This window comes from Nyctibius grandis, chromosome Z, assembly GCF_013368605.1.
Source record: "Nyctibius grandis isolate bNycGra1 chromosome Z, bNycGra1.pri, whole genome shotgun sequence".
Lineage (NCBI taxonomy): Eukaryota > Metazoa > Chordata > Aves > Nyctibiiformes > Nyctibiidae > Nyctibius > Nyctibius grandis.
The window spans coordinates 71,607,818-71,628,158 of NC_090695.1; the positions used below are offsets into that span (position 1 = coordinate 71,607,818).

General features: G+C 46.2%; 1 protein-coding gene across 1 annotated transcript in view; it reads right to left on the reverse strand.

Moving 5' to 3' along the window:
- ELP1 (elongator acetyltransferase complex subunit 1) overlaps positions 1-20,341 on the reverse strand; it is a 36,696-nt gene that overhangs the window by 15,242 nt on the left and 1,113 nt on the right. The window contains exons 2-21 of the mRNA XM_068422816.1: positions 19,976-20,128; positions 18,218-18,299; positions 12,951-13,031; positions 12,522-12,607; positions 11,148-11,247; positions 10,154-10,244; positions 9,534-9,657; positions 8,763-8,853; positions 8,071-8,301; positions 7,599-7,769; positions 6,845-6,944; positions 5,972-6,154; positions 5,073-5,179; positions 4,473-4,576; positions 3,589-3,642; positions 3,382-3,487; positions 2,590-2,705; positions 1,765-1,838; positions 1,059-1,137; positions 719-798 (exon numbers count right to left, since the gene is read on the reverse strand). Of these exons, the coding sequence (XP_068278917.1) occupies positions 719-798; positions 1,059-1,137; positions 1,765-1,838; positions 2,590-2,705; positions 3,382-3,487; positions 3,589-3,642; positions 4,473-4,576; positions 5,073-5,179; positions 5,972-6,154; positions 6,845-6,944; positions 7,599-7,769; positions 8,071-8,301; positions 8,763-8,853; positions 9,534-9,657; positions 10,154-10,244; positions 11,148-11,247; positions 12,522-12,607; positions 12,951-13,031; positions 18,218-18,299; positions 19,976-20,128 (2,213 nt within the window). The remainder of the gene's footprint in view (positions 1-718; positions 799-1,058; positions 1,138-1,764; positions 1,839-2,589; positions 2,706-3,381; positions 3,488-3,588; positions 3,643-4,472; positions 4,577-5,072; positions 5,180-5,971; positions 6,155-6,844; positions 6,945-7,598; positions 7,770-8,070; positions 8,302-8,762; positions 8,854-9,533; positions 9,658-10,153; positions 10,245-11,147; positions 11,248-12,521; positions 12,608-12,950; positions 13,032-18,217; positions 18,300-19,975; positions 20,129-20,341) is intronic.

Sequence of the window (20,341 nt, forward strand, 5' to 3'; positions counted from 1 at the left end):
ATCCCAACTGATTCTCAGACAAGAGAGGCATTGAAAAAAACCTGGTCAGAACAACTACTTTAGTTGCATCAAAAAATCAGAAGGCAAGTTTTTCAAGATACAGCTGTCTTCTACTAAATCCACTACGGAGATGCTGAGGAGAGAACACTTCTGAAAAATAAGCCATTTGCTTTTATTTCTAGATAAAGATTTAATGTCAGGACAAAACTGAAAATAAAACAAAATGGCTAAGAGAGAGCTCCAGCTCCTAAACTATTATTTATTTCAGCAAGCTTGAGAAGTCCTGGAGCCACCAATGCCCTAAAGCCTCTTGCCACTCAACATTTGAAAAAGAAGTCAGGGGACCAAATTTGGGAATCTAAGCAAGTATCTTGGTCTCAGGCTTCAAGATAAGCAGTGCTGTCTTGCTCCTCTTTATATGGGAAAACAACTTCCTCTGTTCACATTTACCCCTTTACAGCAAACCAGAAGACAAGTCAAAGCAGTCAGATGATGTACTGATCCCTTGCTGGAAAAATCTAATGGCTGCCTGTAAGCTGGAATTCCCAGCAAGACACGCTGAATGTCCCTGAAACTACTGAACTTACTTGAGTCTTTATGACACAAGATGCCAGCTGACTGACTCCTTGAACTCACACCAAAGAGCTGCCAATATTTAGACAAAATAATGTTCCACCACTGATTACATGCATGCTTCCATTTGCAGAATTATACTCACTTCAGTTCTGTGAAAAACAAGTTGATATAGTTCACAGAATCTATTTGCCTGATAAAGGTTTCTGCGTTTTCCAGAAATACCTGAAATGAACAAGAGTATTACTACTGTTGTTCTGAACAAGTAAGTACAAGAACAAATTCAAGGACCTTCTCTGAATGTACAAGATGAAGGAAATGCTAAATCCATCTGCCCGCATGAGGATGCAGCAGTACACAGCAGCGATCTCTGCTGAAAGCAGAACTGACAGGACCACCTGCTCTTTTGAGCCCACTGTTCAATGTCAATGGATTTCAGGCTAGATGGATATGGAAAACAACACAACAGAACTGGGCATACTTGCCTTGGGATTGTGGTCATAGAGAAGATTGAGGTTGATTCGCAGCTTCCTCATACACTGAAATGCTTCCCTGAACATAAGCCTGGAGAAATTAGTCAAATGGGATAGTTTACATAGTGGATAGGTGCAATATCTGCAAATAAAGGCAACTGACTGGAGGTATGCACAGACCCCCTGGGAAGGGAATAGCCTAGGCAATAAGTTGTGTAGATTGTCTTCCAGAAAAAAAATGTGCAAGATCAATCCTGTTCATTGCCAGCCTCTGCACTGGGACAGACCAGCACGCCAGGTTGTGGAAGCAATACAGGCCTTGCATTTTTTTTTCCTCTCTTAAAGCAGAGAACTACATTTTAATCTAATGGACAAACTTCTGTTTCAGAAAACTTCAATGTAAATCAATTAAACAAATAAACCATGAAAAACAGCAAGCTTCATCACAAAGTGATTGAGATGGCTGGAGAATGAAGCAGACAAAGATTTCTCCAACCCACACAGTCTCAGCCCTTCAGTGGTGAAGTGAGAGGCACCTGGGACTACTGAAAGCTGGACTTCTAGCTGGTAGCTCCAGAAACAGTTTAAATTCCGCTAACAAAGTCAATTCCTTTGAGTTTAGCCTCCCTCCCTTCTCCAGCACAACAAAACCAGTCCAGCCAGCCTCTAACAGCTCAGACTGGGGGAGGGAAGACCAGAATACACCAGTGACATTTACCTGTCTAGCCACTTGCGAATCTGGGCAAGAACCAGAGCTCGGTGGTGAACAGTCTCCAGATTTCCTCTTGGCATCTATAACACAAGATCCACATGATTATGTATTTGTAGTTACTCTGCCTACATTGAAGGCAAAGTGAGGACTGGGCAGTTTTCTAAGCCCATCTGCTACTTGCAGGTGCATGGGCCTGTTTGCTCACTTCAAAGCACGTGCAATTTCAACGACTGTGGAAAAATATCTGAAAATTCTTTCAGCTCAGAAACATTCCTTCCTCAGGAGGCTGGACTCCACTCAACCAGGCAAGACCCAGAGCAACCTGATCAAGCTTTCAGGTTAGCCCTGCAGGTTAGCCCTCCATTGAGGAGGATGTGGGGCTACACACCTCCAGAGGTGCCTTTCAAATGACATCCTTGTCCATCCTGTGAAGCTCTGTTGGTTCTGAAGAGTGAGCTCAGCACCTCAGACAAACTTAGTGCCAAGGCTAATGGAGGGCTGCTAGCAAACACAGCAAGTACTAAGATGTGAGTCTGAGAGGCCACAATATGTAGCACTATGCTACCTCAGCCATTAGGAATCTGAATGGCCCTTCCCAGTTCTGTACATACCCAGCTGTCTCTTGCTGAACTTAACTCCCACAGGCATGCTTAAAATCCCTCCGCATCCAGCCAGGCAGCTGGAGATTTGTGAGGCGCTATGCTGCAGTAGTACGGGGCAGTAGCCTTGTAGCACTGCACACACTGTGTGCAGGTTGGCCAGCTGCCCACTGAGGCGGCCCCCCTACACCCCCCGACAGCAGACGTCAGCAGACACGGGAAGAGCACTGACCTGCAGCACAACCTTTGTGTCCTGGGGCACAACGGTGATGATATGCGAACCTCGCTCCACCTTGCGCAGGATCTCGTTGTTGGGTGCAGCAGCACTGCTCAGGCCAGCCTGAAGGGCTGAAGACAGCATTATTTATCAGCACACATGGCACACCGCAGCACAGTGACCCAGTCAGGCTTTCCTACATGGCCCTGTGGACCAACTGAGTCAACAATACACCAGTGATCATCGGGTTCCAGATAAGAAGAGGACCTCTTAGTGCTAAGCACTGGTCTACACAAAGTAGAGATATGTTGTCTATACAACAGAATCACAAAGCTCAACAGACCAGATGAGAGGAGCACTGAAAGATGTAAAGGACCAGTAAGTTGCCATCCTGCCTTTCCCAGGGTCCTCATACCTCTCACAGCCAGATGCCACCAGAACTCTTTCTACTGGGATCCTTTCTCTACCACACACCCTCAAATAGCACACAGCCCTTTCTTTTCTTGGACGTGGAGGGAAGGGAGAGAATGCAGGGCTAAGCTGTTGAAAAGAGTGAAGGGACACTCTTTTCAACAACTACAGGACAAATCCTGCTCCCTGGGAGGAGCATGTGATATAGAAAGTCAGTTCCCTGTGCTGCTTGCTCTCTCGTAGGTTTTTGAAAGCAGCTCTCTTCCTCTGTCTCTTAAGCAGTTGCTCTGATTGACCCAAATGTAACAGGTTTGGATGTGAAAAATGGGGACATCTTGTGGTTTCAAGACAGTGGTCATGAGCTGCCAGCAGCAAGCAGCCAGAGCTAGCATTTACCTTTCACTGACAGGTTCTTCAAGCAGAAGCAGTGACAGGTGTGGGAGTTGGTTGTCACCAACAAAAACTCATTGTATGTTGCAAATGAGGTGATGTTGGAAGTGACCTGTAGAAAAATTATGAAGGTTATCGCTGTATAGAGCAGAACAGGAAAGCTGCCTTTGGCAGAGGTAAAGGGGATGCAATGAGGGGCAAAAACTTTGGTACCTCAATATCATTAACAAAAAACCGGCATCGATCTGTAAGGCCCAAGATCATCTCCTGTAAATAAAAAGGACGACAAGTATAAGCTATCAGTGTCACAACCTCCAGTGTTTCACAACACTGACTAGCACTGGATTGAAGTACCTTACAGTTAGGTACTGAGTACCTCATGTGAATTACTTAGAGAAGCTGGACAGGAAGTCATGCAACCTCTACACAAGGAGGGCTTACTTAAGTGTCTTTAAACACTTCTGGCTGGAATCCCAGCTTGGTCTACCCTATAACAGAGACTGCACAGCAACAAAATAGAAGCAGAAACCATGCCAGATAATTCAATTTTTTATTCAGCAGCATTTTGGTCCAAAATACCAGAGGAAAAGCACTAGTACAGAGCAGAGCAAAACAACTCCATACGGCATTCACCTGGATGCGTGCTGAAGGAAAGAAACCCTGAAACTACCAGCAAAATAGCTAGTCATTCCTTAAGCTGTTCTAACTATCAAGAAACAATCACCAATAGGAAACACCAGTAGCAGGAGATGTGCACTAACTCAAGTCAGCCATATTTGCTAATAGGATAAGTTCAGATAAAACAAAGCAAAATGCTGTTTTCAAAAAGAGCAGGGCAGTGACTGCTGGCAATTTAAAATCTAAAATTTCTCGCTCTTCTATGACATTATTCATTGTATTCATAGAACGGGGAGATCGGGTATTAACTGCAAGCCATGAGAAATGCTCTAGAAGACAAGGAAAGATATGCTCTCAGCTCTGCACAGGGCCTTATGAAGAAGGCCGTTATCATTGGACCCTGGGCGGAGGATCATGGTGCACATTTGACATAGAGAACAGCTAAGCAGGGAATTTAATCTGCTAACAGTCTTACTTACTTCACCACTGATCCTCGTGATAGAAGTCTGCACGCAGGGGTAGGGGAACTGAACAGCAGAGCCACTGCTAGACTGCCAAGGCTCAAGGACCGGAGTAGAAGCCTCTAAAAAGCAAAGAGGATCAAACTGTTTTTCAGGCAATCAAGGATTCAGACATTACAACCACATGATGTGTATCTCAAGAAAAACAGAGCTGGGAATAAGCTACATTGTCTGACAGAGAGGAGGAATGCTGACACAGAAGTCCAGGACACAGCAGACAAGAAGGTGGTAACTTCTAGGGGCTCAGTAGCACCTTTATTCCACTGTGGAACAAGAGAGAAGTGCCAAGGAAGCGGCAGTCAGCACTTCTGACATCACTAAACCAGTCATCATCTTTTCAAATCATAAAGTCTGAACTATCATTCTCAACATTAACTGCTTTCTGACACAAATCACTAATTCTGGCCCATTTCTGGGAGCAGAGGGAGCATGAAAGGCAGGACCAACTACCAGCAAAAGTCACCCATGTCCCTGAAAGTGAATTCATCTCATTAAAGCTTTTGAGAGATCTGCAATAACTACACCCCAGCCCAGGTACTTTAATAGGGCCCAGCTTACCCCAGAGGTATTTCAGGATCTGCCTATCAGCCAGCTGCAGAGCTACCGTTTTGGTCTCCGGGCTGCAGCACAGGCTGATCACTTCTCCATCTACAGGCACAGAGAACCTGGAGCAAGACACAGAACATCAGTCATAAGAGATATATTTAACACCTAGATCCTGCATTTCTTGTGGCCAGATGGAAGCATGCACATCTCCAGCACGGGCAGATACCTTGTTCATATAAGGATCTTCGTCAGTCTTTTCACACCTATGTCAGCTGACATTGGCACCACAGAGCACCAGCAACTCCAGCCAACAGGCATTTGCCTAACTGTGCTAGTCACTGTCTGCATACTTACAGTACTCTGTAGAGCCCACACTCCTTTTGTCCTAATCTACAGTTCATATGCAAATCTGCCTGCCTTTGCTGTGTGAGTGCTGCAGAAAGCAACTCTCAGGATCCCTTTGGGAAGCACTTTTCTGTACCCCAGGTAGCTTCCATTTGTGATCTGGTTTTAGTTCAACTGACCCCACAAAGCCCAGCAAGTGAGAAGGAGGAGGACAGGAGTAACAGGGGCTACCAGTCCTCTTCTGGACCTTGGTAATGGTGGGCAAAGGGTATAATGAAGGAATTCTCATGAGGGCCTGGGATTCAGACAAAGGAACAGAGCGATCCTGTACTGACACAGGCATGCTAGCATACACCCTCTTGTTGGGCTCAGTGTAGGCACTAGGGCTACCGACAAGTGCTGACCAGTAGGCAGCTTCATGAGCTGTTCTGTTCTCCTGCAGGAAGAGAGCCAAATTCCCCAACCCACAGCCTCCAGGCTGCATGTCTACTGAGAGACTTAATTCCTTCTACGCACTGTCCAGAGGTGCTCTTGGACTTCATGCACAACTGACAGATCTCTCATACCGTAAAATCAGGTGCTGTTCTTCAGCTCCAGCCACATGAGGCACTGCAGTCAGATGGTGAAGGACAGACTGAGCAGCATGCTGACCCTGACCAACCACCAGGAAGCTGTCATCTGGCAGCCAGGTGAGAAATCGGAGCCCCAGCGGATTCATCATTTCACTGTTGTCGCTGCCCACATCAACTCTGTCACAAAATAAGAGAGACTGGGAAGCAAATAGAACCTGATTTCAGTAGGCCGCCTCACTGGAAAGGTGAAGGTCTTCCTAGGCACAGCCTGGCTGTTCAGACACACAGCATAGCTAGGAGGGCTCTACTGCACAAACACAGTCACCCAAAGCATGAATCCTGCCACAGGCTGGGCTGGCGTTGAAGGACAAGACCCAGGGAGCCCCACGTTTTCCCTAGGCTGTACTGCTCCCATGCCAACTGTGTATAAGAACAAATGTAGAGCAGGGTGGTTTTTTTTACCTTGTCATTGTCCCTGCCATGCAAGCAGCTCTGTTGCTCAGTATGCCGTGATGATGGGCCTGGGCATTGCACAGCGATTCCTTTGCCGCTGGGAGCAGGAGCAAAAAGTGCAGCACCACAATGCCAAGAGCACCAGGCACAGGGAAGGCTATCTCAGTGCCGTCACTGACAGTCACTGCTCCCACTAGATCAAGACCTCAGTCAAGGGCACTTCTCAGGATAAACTGCCCACTGTGTTGCCCAATCCTTAGCCTTAGTTGCAGCCAAGGCGTCAGCACAATGAAACCGTGTTACCTGACAACCTCTTCAAAATCATGAGACAGGTGGTCAGAGCTGTGACCTCTAAAACTTCCAGCCAGGCACTACCCTTTTCTCCCCACTACAGCTGTACTAGTTCTGTATTACCTGTAGGTTTTATCCAGGTACGGTGTTTCCACAGCTGCTTTAAATCCATTTCCACCCACAGCTCCAAACCTGACAGTGGGGTCATTCATTGTGCTATGTCCTAGCCAACAAAGAACAAAAAAGAGTTTAGAGATCCTGCCACAGAGCCCCTTCCATCTTCATTCTTATCAAAAAGTAGATGCTACCCGAAACTGTCATAAAAGTCAGAAGATCCATCCCTATAGGTACAGCCAACATCTAATCCTCATTAACACTTAGGCTGAGGAACAGTTACCTTGTAATGTCACAGTACAAAACTCAGACACAGCAGCAACAGTCTCGTCTCACAGCACACTGATTATTACACTGTATATAGGGCTGCTTTGAGAAGTGCTGGGTGCCTCAGACAGACCTTAGGCAGCTATTCCCAGACATTTCCAGAGCCAATCAGCAACATGCCATCAGAACAGATTACACAAGATACCACTTGCTGCACCCTACTCAAGCCAAAGCTAGGCAGGGGGATATTACCAGCATAAGCACATAGCCAAGTGCTGAATGCTGCCTTCTCACAAAGCCAACGCACCATCAAAATGCTCCTGTGCCACCCAGACTACTGGAGATAAGAGAACTGAGCTTGAACCCACAGCTGAACCAGATATATCTCACTCCCAAGTACTGAAGGCTTGAGTGACCATTACCCTACTAGTCCCCCAGGGTACTGCTTTCAGGGACAGAGGGTTTCCTTTAACAAGACAGTGCCACATGCTCTCACCATATCTGTACACAGAGATCTTGTTATCAGCATCCAGGATAGCCATGTCTCCACTATGTCTGGGATCTGTGTGAAATGCAACCTGATTAACCGCCTGTTGGAGCTGGAGCTCATAGGTACACATGGGTGGAGGTACCACAGCATACTGGAATGCTGTGACAAGCACTTTATCTGTGATAAAAAAAGAGAAAAAACCCCAAGCTGTAACCCAGTCCAAATGTTACTGAGGCTCTTGTTAGGTTCTTTACTGAAAGTAGGAACAACATTACAGGAAAATGCAGTTGCTGTGCCCTTAGCAGTTAACTCCATTGAACCACCTCTGAAGCATTCATCAATTACATGGTCCCCCTCACTAACAGCTTTGTAGAAACAGCAGCTAACAGAAGAACTACCATAATCCCGTCCACCCTGCATCCAAAAGGCTATGCCACCTCTTCTGACCCTAGAGCTGCAAAGCAGTCCCACTGCTCACCTCCATCTATGACAGCCACATTTGCCACATGCTGGCTGTTCTCCCCGATCCCACGGTCTGTGGTCCAATGCCAGTCGTAGGAGAGGTAATGCCAACCCTGGCAGAGTATATGCAGTCTATACGGGTTCTCTCGGTCCCACAGCAGTGACACCAACTGATTTTCCTCCAAGCTACCAAAATGTAGACTTTGCTTCAGGTACCAGTGATAGTTCCCTGTGGTCCACAGCTGAACTATAGAAAAACAAATGGTTACTACAGACTACTACTTGAGACCCACTACAAACCCTCCCCACCACCACTGCTCTTCTAGGGGTGGGTTAAGTGCAATGAAAATAACAGTTCTAGCCTTCAGCCTATGGGCTGTGTCATACAACACCCAGCACAAAAAACCTTAACAACAGACTTCGTGCAAATGAGTCAATCCTAGAATTCTTTGAGCTGCCCTTGCGAGAAGGTACCCATGTTTTATGAAGGGCTCAGAGCTTTAGCATTCCATTAATACCGCTTCCAGTTACAGAAGCCTGGAAGATGCTTTGAGCTGAGGCTGAACTACCAGTTCTTCTTGACCTCCACAGGGGTCTCAAAGCCATATGTAAGCCTCCCCAGTGTCTCCTCACTTGCAGAGAAATACCCACTGCTAACCACATCTGCAGGCAAGTGTAAGAGCCAGAGCCTCACAATAGTGTTCTCACCGTAACTGTTTGGGTTGGAGCTTTCCACCTTCAGGTCTTCCAGCCATATAGCCAGGATCGTAGAATCTGCATTCCAAAGCAGTTCATTAACCTGCAGAAACAAACATGGCTCTTACTGATACTGCTGCTTCTGTGCAGGGTGAGTATACTCCCAATTGGTTTGCAAGATCATGAGTTGCTCCTTATTTTCACCAATGTAAGGTGCATGGGTTAATATACTAACACAGCCCTCATGTACTGCAAAGCTCCCGACAGCTGGAGCAAAGTATCCTGAAGCAAAACCTGTCACAGCGGTTCCACACAGCTGAAGAGGCGATATGACCACAAACATGACAGCAGTGGTCTCTTTGCTTTCCTTGGTACTGAGGAAGCATCCACCAAAAGACCTCTCAGCATCCAAAGGCAGAAGCTGAAGTAACATCCTAGCAGTAGCTTCTCACTTCTCTTATTTGGGATAATGTATTTCACCTCACTCTTGCAACAGCTGACATCATGCTGAACAGCATTTTTGAAGCATTTGCCTGGTAGAAAGTATACAGGGGCCAGAAGCACTCCAGGGCTACAATCTCCCTGTACTTATCTCTGTACTACGAGCCTGCAGAGGGCATTGCATCTTCTCCATAGGCTTCTTCATTGTTCTCTTTTCAGGTCACTTTTTCTATTAGGACCAGCACTAAGTGTTAAATTAAAAACTTCCTCCTAGAATCTGGAAAAGATCTAGTCCTCCTCTCCATTACACTCTAATGAAAAAAGCCCAGACACAGCACTTACTTTGACCTGCCCTTTCTGGAACGGGAGGGCGAATTCCCCATGAAGAAGTCCATTCTTCTCCAAGAAAACCACATCGTGTCTGTTGGGTTTTTCTTGCGTGGATGCTATCAGATTTCCAGAAGGCCTTAAAAAAGAGCCAAATGAAAAGTCGTTGCTCACATAACCACTAGCTGTCATTTTAAACACCAATCATCTCGCATTTTCTCCAGACATGAAGAAAAGGGCAGCAGAGGATGTGTTTTCCTCAGCACTGTTTAGACAGAAGTCATAGGTCCAGCACTGACATTTTCCAGGGCTCATGACATCCTCAGGTGAGCATGTACATGTCTGCACTGGCAGAGGGACCTGGAATATTCCTATTTATACAGCTGAATCCAAAACCACTTGACATTGAGACTGTGAAGAGAATCTACCCCTTCTTCCCACATATAACACAAGTATTAGGCTTTTCAGGTCTTAAAGGGCAACTCTTCCTCATGCTGGATCAGAAGGAAGCTTTCTTCAAGTTTTGGGAAAAATAAACAAACGCAGGAGAATGAAATTGATGCTGATCAAAGACACTGACCAAGCAATAAAAAGCAACACTCTGCCGCCAGCATGCAAACTGCTTTGCTACTCACTTCCAGGACAGTGCTTGTTCTAATCCTGAGATAGGCTCACTTGTTGACTGCAGCACAAGCTCTCTGTTCCATACCCGGACCTTCCGAGCACCTACAGGTTGAGAAAGCAATGAGACAAAGGTGTAAGAAAGCACCGGGAAAAGAGTTTTCTAATTTTATGAGGGTAGGAGAGAAAATTTTGATACACATGAATAACAGGGAGATTTCTCTTGTACACCTTAAGGGGTAAGAAATTATTCTGTCTCATCCAGTTCTCCCATGGTAACTGAGTGACTCTAAAGGAACCGAGTAGGAATTTAAGTCTGATGTAGCTCAGTCATAGCCGTTTCCCTCTCCAACTTTCACCACAGAAATGCTAAAATCTTCCTATAAATGCAAGATCCTCCCTAATCTGAAGTACTGAAGGTAAAAACCCAAACTAGTGAAAGAGCAGTGCAGTTTGGTGTAGTTCAACATGTTCACCAATACATTTAAACTGCTTACTAATATTTATCATGGAAGACATCAATTACAGCCTTACAAGAAATGTATGTGCTTATCACCTCTTTGGCTTTAGGGCAAAACCTGGGGAAAAGCATTGCCAGTATTTAAACAAAAGTATGCAAGGCCAAATGCTAGTATGAGGGACAGTGAGTATGGCAACCCAAACAGATTAATTTAGTTGGTGCTGGGAGCCCTCCAGAGATTGCTTACAGCTTGAGCAGTGGTTTGACAGTGGTGAAAGCAGCAGTACAGACAGTAACTACTCAGTAGTAATCTCTCCTGGCTTCTCAGTGGACTGAAAACCAAATGGCAAAGAAAACGTTCAAAAGATCATGTCTATAAAATGCTTCTGAGAACATCAAAACAGAGAAAAGATCAATTAACTATCTCAACTCACCCTTGCTTTAAGCGGCCAAGAGACTACAAACACCAGCCAGTTCTTGCCTTGCCTAGTTTCTGCTTAAGAAGTCTCTTACACATGTTGGTACTTCAAAGAAGTTTGCTCCCATACCTGTCTCTGGACAGACAGCACTCACTGCAAAAAACTGCCCATCCCCTCTCCACGTCACCCGAGGCCGGCCGTCATCCCAGGATGAAGTAGGTGACACTTCCTGGAGTCACACAAAAGAAAGCTGCATCAAAGCTTGGGAAGGCAACTGCTGTCTTTGTCTAAAACAGACTGCATTGCTAAGCCAGCTCTTTCAAGAGCCTTGGCATTGAAATCAATCAATTAAAAAATCTTAAGGCTACAAAGTTAAAAATTCATTACTCAGAATGTTATTTTAGGGAATACTAGAATGAAAACTGTCTGTAAACGCAAGCTGCTCCTCCTGCAAGTGCATAGAACAGTCTATTCACATGATCACATGCTATCCTTCCCCTCCACCAGGGTCTCTGCTTACAGACCAGCTGTGCATCAGCTGGACACAAGGCTGAATCAGGGTTTGTTCACGACTGATGCCAGGAGTCACAACCCCTTGGAAGGTGAAAGGCAGGAAAGATATGCCATCCAGGCAGTCCGTACGGCAGGCAGGAGCTGGGATGAGAACTAGTGTTCTTCGAGGCAAACAGGTTCTTCGCAGAATAACACAGGAAAAAAAAATCTCAACAGAATACACATAAGGAGGTAGCTGTTCAAAAGTTTAACTTTGTCAAACTAGGCATACTTTCCTAGATACAGACAAGCCTCATCCTGTCCCTCCTAACAGTGAAGCTGGAACAGGACACATTTCATGGCAGGCACTCTAGCCTGCCAGGTTTCAGCAGGACAGCTTTAAAATTTCAACTTTAAAATTTTGAAACTTCAACCCAAGAAGAAAAATCTAGCAGTGGAGTGTTTTTAGCTACCTGACATTCCACCAAATAAAAAGTAGAGAAAACAAGAGAAAACAAGGAAGTGTCAGACAAAGGAGCAAAAAGCTAAAACATGCAGGAATGTGGAGCCGCCTCACATGACTGGTGATGCTCAGCAGCCCAAATCCTTCTACTCTTGTCTTCTGGGAGCTCAAACTACTGTTATTTCTGCTCCTCTCAGCCAAACTACATGCTGTTTCTCTTGGTCATATGAACACTTCAGTATATTACACACATTCAGCAAAATCCGTCATGCTGATTTAAGGGTGGCTTGACCTCTGCAAGCACTAGTGCTTGCAAATCTTGCTTTGAGCTCTGTATGAACAGTCCTAAGTACTCCTAGCTGCTGTCTTGAATTAGAAGGAAGATAAAAATGCTGGATTTCAGATTACAGGAACAAACAGAAGCAGCCTATGAAGACAACTACCAGAAAGGCAACGGCAAACCAGCACTACAGGAATAACAGAAACTCTTTTTATACATGTTTTTCCAGAGACAGCATGGGTCCAACATAAGAGAACTAGTATAATACCGTCTGTTTGCGATGCGCTGCCTGTTTTCCCTCTGATCCATGGAACTGTGTCTCCTTTTTACCCCAGCCAAGAGCAACAAACTTTCCTGAAGAAGAAATAATCATTGTAGTTGAAGATTTACAGCGCTACTGTGCACAATGTGGTAAACACAACCACAGCTCCAAGCCACTCACACCTTCCATCCAAGTTTAATGCTGAAAACCTGCAGGAAATTTACATAGCCCAGAAAGTCCTCTCATACAGGGAACTTACTTGAATTTATGCTGACAAGTAAAATACTGCTGTTCACCTTCAGCTGCCCAGCAGCATTACAGTCTAAAACATCTCCTGGGGCCCAGTAAGTGCTCAGCTCCATTTCTTTACTTTCTACATGCTTAGAACACACCAATGACATCAGCTGAACAACTTCATTTCAGTGTACCTCTCACCTTCCCCAAACTCATCTTGGTGGATTTGCTTCTCAGTAATTGGTTCAAAATCCCTTGTCATCATGATGAGTGTTTGCTGACCTGCAGGGTAGACATTAAATACAGTATTGGTAATGGTATCTCCAGCAAATAAAAACTCAATGTTCTCCTGTGTTGTCACAGAATCAACTAGGTTTGAAGAGACCTCTGGAATCATCAAGTCCAACCTTTGACCTGAAACCACCATGTCAACTAGACCATGGCACTAAGTGCCACATCCAGTCTTTTCTTAAACTCATCCAGAGATGGTGACTCCACCACCTCCCTGGGCAGCCCCTTCCAACGTCTAATGACCCCTTCTGAGAAGAAATGCTTCCTAATGTCCAACCTGAACCTCCCCTGGCGAAGCTTGAGGCTGTGTCCTCTTGTCCTATTGCTAGTTGCCTGGGAGAAGAGGCCGACTCCCACTTCACTACAACCTCCCTTCAGGCAGTTGTAGACTGCAATAAGGTCACCTCTGAGCCTCCTCTTCTCCAGGCTAAACAACCCCAGCTCCCTCAGCCGTTCCTCGTAGGTCAGACCCTCCAGACCCTTCACCAGCTTGGTCGCCCTCCTCTGGACTCGCTCCAACACCTCAACATCTTTCTTGAAGTGCGGGGCCCACAACTGGACACAGTACTCAAGGTGCGGCCTCACCAGTGCCGAGTAAAGAGGGACGATCACTTCCCTAGACTGGCTGGCTACACTATTCCTAATAGAGACCAGGATGCCATTGGCCTTCTTGGCCACCTGGGCACACTGCTGGCTCATGTTTAGCCGGCTGTCGATCAGCACCCCCACGTCTCTTTCTGCCGGGCCGCTTTCTAACCACTCTTCCCCCAGCCTGTAGCGCTGCATGGGGTTGTTGTGGCCAAAGTGTAAGACCCGGCACTTGTTCTTGTTGAACCTCATGCCGTTGGTCTCGGCCCATCTATCCAACCTGTCCATATCCCTCTGCAGGGCCTTCCTACCCTCCAGCAGATAGACACTCCCACCCAGCTTCGTGTCATCTGCAAATTTACTGAGGGTGCACTCAATCCCTACGTCTAGATCATCTATAAAGATATTGAACAGCACTGGCCCCAGAACTGAGCCCTGGGGAACACTGCTAGTGACCGGCTGCCAGTTGGACTTTGCCCCATTCACCACCACTCTCTGGGCTCGGCCATCCAGCCAGTTTTAACCCATCAAAGAGTCCACCCATCCAAGCCCCGGGCAGCCAGTTTGTCTAGGAGGATGCTGTGGGAGACAGTGTTGAATGCCTTACTGAAGTCTAGATAGACTACATCCACAGCCCTGCCCTCATCTACTAAGCTGGTCACTTTGTCATAGAAGGAGATCAGGCTGGTCAAGCAGGACCTGCCTTTCATGAATCCATGCTGGCTGGCCCCGATGCCCCGATTGTCCTGCATGTGCCGTGTAATGGCACTCAGGATGATCTGTTCCATCACCTTGCCTGGCACCGAGGTCAGGCTGACAGGCCTATAGTTCCCTGGATCGTCCTTCCAACCCTTCTTGTAGATGGGCGTTACGTTTGCTAATTTCCAGTCAGCTGGAACTTCTCCAGTTAACCAGGACTGCTGGTAGATAATCGAGAGTGGTTTGGCAAGTTCATTTGCCAGTTCCTTCATTACTCTGGGGTGAATCCCACCCGGGCCCATAGCCTTGTGGGTGTCCAACTGGCACAGCAGGTCACTAGCCGTCTCCTCCTGGATCATGGGAGGTTCACACAGCCCCCCGTCCCTAACTTCAGGCTCTGGGGGCTGAGTCTCCTGAGGACAACCGGTCTTGACATTAAAGACCGAGGCAAAGAAGGCATTGAGCACCTCTGCCTTTTCCTCATCCCCTGACACTACACTACCCTCCTCATTCAGCAAGTGGTGGAGGCTCTCCTTAGCCCTCCTTTTGCTTTTGATGTATTTGTAGAAGCTTTTTTTGTTATCTTTGACCATAGCAGCCAAATCAAGCTCTAATTGAGCTTTGGCCTTTCTAATCTTCTCCCTACATGACCTGGCCACGTCCCTATAGACCTCCCAAGTTACCCGACCCTTCTTCCAGAGCAAGTAGGCTCTCTTTTTTTTTCTTAAGTTCTAGCCTAAGTTCTCTGTTTAACCAGGCCAGTTTTTTTCCCTGACGGCTTGCCTTCCTACACACCGGGACAGCCTGCTCCTGAATATTTAGCAATTCCCTTTTGAAGCATGTCCAGCCTTCCTGGACTCCTTTGCCGTTCAGGACCGACTCCCAAGGGACTCGGTCCACCAGCCACTTAAACAGGCTAAAGTCTGCCCGCCAGAAATCTAAGGCAGAAGTTCTGCTCTTGCCCCTCCTTACTTGCCCCACTATCGAGAACTCTAACATTTCATGGTCACTATTCCCAAGACGGCCACCGACCCTCACATCTCCCACTAGTCCTTCTCTGTTCTCGAACAACAGGTCAAGCAGGGCCCCTCCTCTAGTGGGCTCATTTACCACTTGCATGAGGAAGTTGTCCTCTACACATTCTAGACTCTGTCTTCAAAAACATGCTTCCTGGCCTAACCTTAAAAAGTTCAAAATAAGTACCTGGCACTCAAACATTTTCTCTTGAGATATGAAGGACAAGAAGGTGATTGGGAGCAGTCGGCATGGATTTATGAAGGGGAAATCATGCTTGACCGTCCTGAGAGCCTTTTATGAGGACATAACCCGGTGGATAGATGATGGTAAAGCTGTGGATGTGGTCTATCTCGATTTCAGTAAAGCATTTGACACGGTCTCCCACAGCATCCTCGCAGATAAACTGAGGAAGTGTGGTCTGGATGATCGGGTAGTGAGGTGGATTGTGAACTGGCTGAAGGAAAGAAGCCAGAGAGTGGTGGTCAACGGAACAGAGTCCAGTCGGAGGCCTGTGTCTAGCGGAGTCCCTCAAGGGTCGGTACTGGGACCAGTTCTATTCAATATATTCATTAATGACTTGGATGAGGGATTAGAGTGCACTGTCAGCAAGTTCGCTGATGACACAAAACTGGGAGGAGTGGCTGACACACCGGAAGGCTGCGCAGCCATTCAGAGAGACCTGGACAGGCTGGAGAGTTGGGCGGGGAGAAATTTAATGAAATATAACAAGGGCAAGTGTAGAGTCCTGCATCTGGGCAAGAACAACCCCATGTACCAGTACAAGTTGGGGACTGAGCTGTTGGAGAGCAGCGTAAGCGAAAGGGACCTGGGGGTCCTAGTGGACAACAGGATGACCATGAGCCAGCAGTGTGCCCTTGTGGCCAAGAAGGCCAATGGCATCCTGGGCTGTATTAGAAGCGGTGTGGTTAGCAGGTCAAGAGAGGTTCTCCTCCCCCTCTACTCTGCCCTGGTGAGGCCGCATCTGGAATATTGTGTCCAGTTCTGGGCTTCCCAGTTCAAGAAGGGCAGGGAACTGCTAGAGAGAGTCCAGCGCAGAGCCACGAAGATGATTAAGGGAGTGGAACATCTCCCTTATGAGGAGAGGCTGAGGGAGCTGGGTCTCTTTAGCTTGGAGAAGAGGAGACTGAGGGGTGAACTCATTAATGTTTATAAATATGTAAAGGGCAAGTGTCACGAGGATGGAGTCAGGCTCTTCTCAGTGACATCCACTGACAGGACAAGGGGCAAGGGGTGCAAGCTGGAACACAGGAGGTTCCACATAAATATGAGGAAAAACTTCTTTACAGTGAGGGCAACTGAACACTGGAACAGGCTGCCCAGAGAGGTTGTGGAGTCTCCTTCTCTGGAGATATTCAAAACCCACCTGGACGTGTTCCTGTGTGACATGATCTAGGTAATCGTGCTCTGGTAGGGGGATTGGACTAGATGGTCTTTCGAGGTCCCTTCCAATGCCTAACATTCTGTGATTCTGTGATAGCCTTCTACAATGAGATGACTAACTTGTGGATATGGAGAGACCAGTGGTTGTCATTTATCTTGATTCCAATAAAGCTTTTAACACTGTCTCCCATAACATCATCATAGACAAACTCATGAAGGATGGGACAGTTAAAAGGACAGTGAAGTGCACTGAAAACCAGCTGAACTGCCAAGCTCAAAAGCTTGCTATCAGTTGCAAAAAGCCCAGCTTGAGGTCAGTCACCAGTGGCTTGCCCCTGGACACCAGGGCCAATGTTTAATGTCTTCATTAATGACCTGGAGGATGGGATCCTCAGCAAGTTTGTAGATGACATAGAACTGGGAGCAGTACCAGGTACACCAGAAAGTTGTGCTGCTGTCCACAAGGACCTTGTCATGTAGGCTAGACGGGCTGTCAAGAACCTCATAAAGCTCCACAAGGGAAAAAGCCATGTCCTGCACTTGGAAAATAATAACCTCAGGCACTAGGACAGTCTGGGAGCTGAGTGGCTGGAGAGCAGCTTGGCAAAAAATGACCTGCGTTTCCTGGGGTACACCAAGATGAACATGAGCCAGCAGTATGCCCCTGCTGCATAGGTGGTCAACAGCATCCTGGGCTGCATTAGAAGTGTTGCCAACAGGTTGAGGGACATGATCCTTGTCCTTTACTCAGTGCTGGTGTGACACATGTGGAATGCTGGCTCCAGATTTGAGCTCCCCAGTACAAGACAGACAAGGATATACTGGAATGAGTCCAGCAAAGGGTCACACAGCTGAATAAAGGTTTGGAGAATCTGTCACAGGAGGGGAGGCTGAGAGAAGTCAGACTGTCCTGGAGAGAAGGCTCAGGCGGACTCTCATCAGTGGGTATAAATATTTTATGCGGGAAGTGGGGTACAGTAAAGAAGACAGAGCCAGACTGTTAGTGGTGCCCAGTGACAGCACAAGAGGCAATGGGCACAAACTAAAATACAGCAAATTCCATTATAACATAAGAAAACAATTTTTTTTTACTGTGAGGGTGGTCACAGACAGGATCAGGGTGCCCACAGAGGTTGTGGGGTCTCCATCCTTGGAGATATCCAAAACCTGACTGAGCACGGTTCCCAGCAACTTGCGCCAGATAACCTGCTTTGAGCAAGGGGGTTGGAATAGGTGATCTGCAGATCTGGGCCTGAACAGCTTCTGCTTGGATCACCAAAGTGCCTCATGGATCATGAAATGAAATCTCACATACAGGATCAGGTGGGGCTTTTTTTCTCTCTTTAAGTCTTAGTCCCAATTTAATAACTTTGTATTTTGCTGCTTCTGTCTTAAACTTAACTGTGTTTTACATTTTGGCCATAGTGAGTTTCACTCCTAAAGGCGGGAAGCTTACAGTCTGTTATGGATACCTGTTGCAAGCAAAACAAGCTCTTGGTCAGGACTCCAGCTCATGGTACTCAGACCGCTGTCCACACTTCCAACACAATCCACCTGCAAAACCAAAATAAGATCACACAAGTGCAGGAACACCCGCACAGCACCATCACAGCACAGAAGCCATCAGTCACAAAGGCAGGGAAATCCTTTCCTACTCACAGAAGACACAAGTCTTACTTTACCTTTTGTGTTGAATGAAACAAAAGAAACATTTCTAGCCAAAGATGGTTCCAGAATGTTTATTATGAGAGCCCAGATAATCCAGAGATTAGCATTTTCTACCATACACAGTTTTAATAAGAGCTTTATTCTGCAACTCTCAGTCTTATGTCAGCATGTATAGTGTTAATACTAGTATTGCCTGATCGGGTCTGTGGTTAGATCAGTAAACATACTGAAGTCACAAAAAGCAGACATAATGGTTCTTACCTAGAGAATTCCAACATACAGTTAAGTGATACTTTTGTATATAGCTGCACTAACATCAAAGTTTATGAAAAATTGGGCCATCATGAGTGTATAAGCAACAGCAGTGGGCAGAGAACTTCTGTCATACACTGTTACCTGATTTGCAAAAGGCATGGAACAGACAATTGTGATAAACAGCAAGACGATGCCACTCAAGGAATTAAGCTTGGGTGTCACAATCTTTTCAGGTTAACAAAGTGGGACTGGGCACTGGTGGGCAGAGTAACAATCACCCACATGCAAGAGGTTTCAGAACAAGCAGAGTAACCTTCAAGACTTCATTGTTGGTGCTCAGACTGCACCAAAAGAACACAACTTTAAAACTGAGAAAGTAAGCCAAAAAGCCGTTAAATAAAGGATCTGAAGCTAAACCTCAACTCTGACCCACATATCAGTGCAATAAGTCTCATGTACCACATCTTTTGTCTGTTCCCTTATGACATGTTTTAAGTCGCAATATGGGACACACTTTTCAGATATAGTTGTCTGTATATTTAAGTGGTAACTGCAAATCACACCCAAACAAGAATCAAAACAGGTGAGCTGTAAATACACACAATCTGACTGCTAACCCAGACAGACCACTGTCATCTCATGCTGACCTACATCTGCACAGTTGGGCTGCTGTTGTGGAAGCTGATGCAGATTTCAGAGTGCTGCTGTGGTGTTTAAGTGTCTTGCTGAATATTGTACAAATCTGACGCTGAGGAAGGAACAGGACTGAGTATCTCAGTTCCTGCCGTATTTACTCAGCTAAGATATTTTGGTTTCACTTTAGTGTTTTCTAGGGCTTTTTTATTCCAAATGTTTTTCAAATCACAACACACAACACTTTCTTCCCTCTTCAGTTAAGTCACATCAGCATGATCTGTATTAACTGATAATAATAAAAAGGTAGCTACACTGTGAGTTATGAATAGATTACTTTATTCTGTACCTAGTCTTAGCAATATCCTATTTGTGTAAGACTGTCCAGGGGATCCTGTGCTGCTGTGTGTGTGCCAACAGCCCCCTGAGCAAACATACAAGACTGGGGCTGCGGACAGGCAAGCCACCGTTTCAGTTCCAGTTCTTCTATGGAGTGTATATTCTGTCCTTAGTCCTACTCAAGGCTCACACAAAAATCAGCTCATCTGCCCAGAAAAGGGAGACTAACCACAGTTCAGTATGTAATAAACATACAACTGCCCCCTGAAGAAATTAAAACAGTGTCATCCTTTCCTTTGAAATCCCTCAGTTTGTTGTCTTTCCTGCCATGTTACCTGCTTCATGCTGAGATTGCACAGTAGGATGTCTCCAGATGCTGTAGCAACGCACACACACTCCATCTCTGGAAGATCTTCGATACCCACGATGCAGCCACTTCCATCCTCGGGCATGAAACCCTCTGCAGTCAAGGAAACTTCTCTTGTCACCTTGACATAGAGAGGCCAATGGCTTATTAACTACACATCACCTCACTGGGATTTTTGCAGAAATGACATAATAACACCCATGGGTATGTTTCACCCTACTGCAATTACACAGAACGTTATACAGCAGAAGTGAGTATGTGAATGGCACCGGGAAACAGTCAATGTGCAAGTACTTTACTCATCCATAAGAAACTGTGAAGGTCCTCTATGTTA